At 55.3% G+C, this 2,093-nt stretch overlaps 1 protein-coding gene across 1 annotated transcript; it reads left to right on the top strand.

The window, feature by feature from the left end:
* Window positions 1-1,010: 1,010 nt before the first annotated feature.
* LOC135613903 (uncharacterized) lies at window positions 1,011-1,877 on the top strand. The gene has a single exon (XM_065110916.1). It carries the CDS (start codon window positions 1,011-1,013, stop codon window positions 1,875-1,877), a length of 867 nt encoding a protein of 288 aa, XP_064966988.1.
* Window positions 1,878-2,093: the final 216 nt, after the last annotated feature.

Below are 2,093 nucleotides of genomic sequence, written 5' to 3'. Positions count from 1 at the left end.
CTTCCCTGACTAACCCGACCCGACAAAGGCCGGACAGGGAGTAGGTCGGGACCGGAGAAGTCCGAGAGCAAATGACGGACCCGAGAGGTCCGCCTAAGCAAAGCACACCCGCGCCTTGCCGAACCACACCACCCTGCTCCGAGCCTAACACCATATCATTTGACTCGACGGATGACTCGTTTAGGGCCCAACTATCCCGGGTCAACCAACGCCTGGACGAGTTCCAGTGCGAGTTTCAAAAATCACAAGGCGAGTCTAGCGAAGGTGGCTCGGGCGAGTCCCCTTTCACTTAAGAAGTACAGGACAAGCCGGTACCCCTCAACTTCAGGCTGTCAGCATTGGAGATATTCGACGATGGCTCCGATCCCGCGGAGCATGTCTCCGCATTTCGGGCTTAGATGGCCCTCTATGGCACCTCTGATGCATTGATGTGCCGAGCATTCCCGACCACCCTAAGGGGATCGGCGCAAGCATGGTTCAGCCTACTACGCTAATCCTTGGTCTCGTCCTTCGATCAGCTCGCTCGGGAATTCGAGCAGAACTTCCTCGCCAGCGTGTGACCTAGGCCTTCCATGGCCACCCTGCTCGTGCTATCACAGCGCGAAGATGAGCTGCTCTCCCAGTTCGTGACACATTTTGCCACTGAGATTTGGGGATTCCCAAATGCTCACCCCTCTTTAATCATGCAGGCATTCCTGATGGGTTTGAAGCCTTCGAGGTTCTTTTGGTCACTGATCGAGAAACCACCAGTGACTATCTCCGAAATGCTCCAGCGCGCCAACCAGTACGTCACCACCGAAGCGTTGGTGGTAGGGAAGCGCATGGATGGCAAGAGGCTAAAGGCAGAACAGTCCCGGGGAACGACCTCAGCAGCCCCGATGTAGCCCAACCGGAGGCCCGATCGACAAGAGCTACTGCTCCCAAGGCCCCTGCCTCTCCCCCTGAATACGTCCTGCACCGAGATCTTTCTCCAAATTAAGGAAAAGGGTCTCCTGTGACAACCTCGTCCCATGAAGGCCCCTCACAAAGATCGGTCTAAATATTGCAAGTTTGACCGGGACTACGGCCATGACACGGAGGACTGCCATGACCTCCAGAATCAAATAGAGGGGCTAATCCAGAGAGGCCACCTCAGACGCTACCTCAAGGAACCCCGGGAAGTGACTCCATGCCCCAGGGGCCCTATTGAAAGACAAATCGACGTCATCTCCGGGGGGCCAACAGCTAGTGGCAATAGCTCTGCGTCGAGGAAGGCTTACGCCCACAGCATGATCGAGAAGCGACCCCGACCTAAACACGAGCCTGAAATCACCTTCGGGGCTGGAGAAGTCGAGCGCTCTCATCATGACGACGCTCTGGTGATCTCGGTCCAGGTCACCAACGCCCGAGTCAAAAGGGTGATGGTTGACACCGGGAGTTCCGCCGACGTCCTTTACTTCGACGCCTTCAAGAAGCTCGGCTTGACCGAGAGAGACCTCACCCCCATGGCGTTAGTGCTCACAGGATTCACGATGGATTCCATCTCCCCGCTCAGGACCACGGTCGTCCCTATCACCATGGGGGAAGAGCCGAGAGCGAAGACAGTATTGACCACCTTCATGGTAGTCGATCTGCCCTCGACCTATAACGTCATCCTTGGCAGACCGACGCTCAACAAGTTAAAGGCAGTGGTTTCCACTACCATAGAGCCATCAAGTTTCCGACCTCGACAGGAATCGGGGAGGTCCGGAGCAACTCGGGGGAGTCAAGGCGATGCTATCTCACCACGGTTACTCTCCCGAGGAAATCGTGACCGACTCAAACCCCCGACCCCTGTGAAGGACCCATGGCACCGACGCTACTGGAGCCTCCCGAGTGACTCATCGAGGTGCCCCTAAACAGGAGCCGACTGTTAGGACTCTAGCTTGGAGAGTCCTAATTGAGAGGGACATTCATGTAAAACTATTAGGACTCTAGCTAGGAGAGTCCTAATTGAGAGGGACATTCTGTTAAGACTCTAGCTAGGAGAGTCCTAATTGAGAGGGGCATTCATGTAAGAGGTGTTTTCTTAGAGAAGAATTAGGAGTTGTAAGGGAATAGGAGTCTTGACTAGG

Source organism: Musa acuminata, chromosome BXJ2-6, assembly GCF_036884655.1.
Source record: "Musa acuminata AAA Group cultivar baxijiao chromosome BXJ2-6, Cavendish_Baxijiao_AAA, whole genome shotgun sequence".
In the NCBI taxonomy this organism is placed as follows: domain Eukaryota; kingdom Viridiplantae; phylum Streptophyta; class Magnoliopsida; order Zingiberales; family Musaceae; genus Musa; species Musa acuminata.
This window is presented reverse-complemented; position numbering and strand designations above follow the sequence as displayed.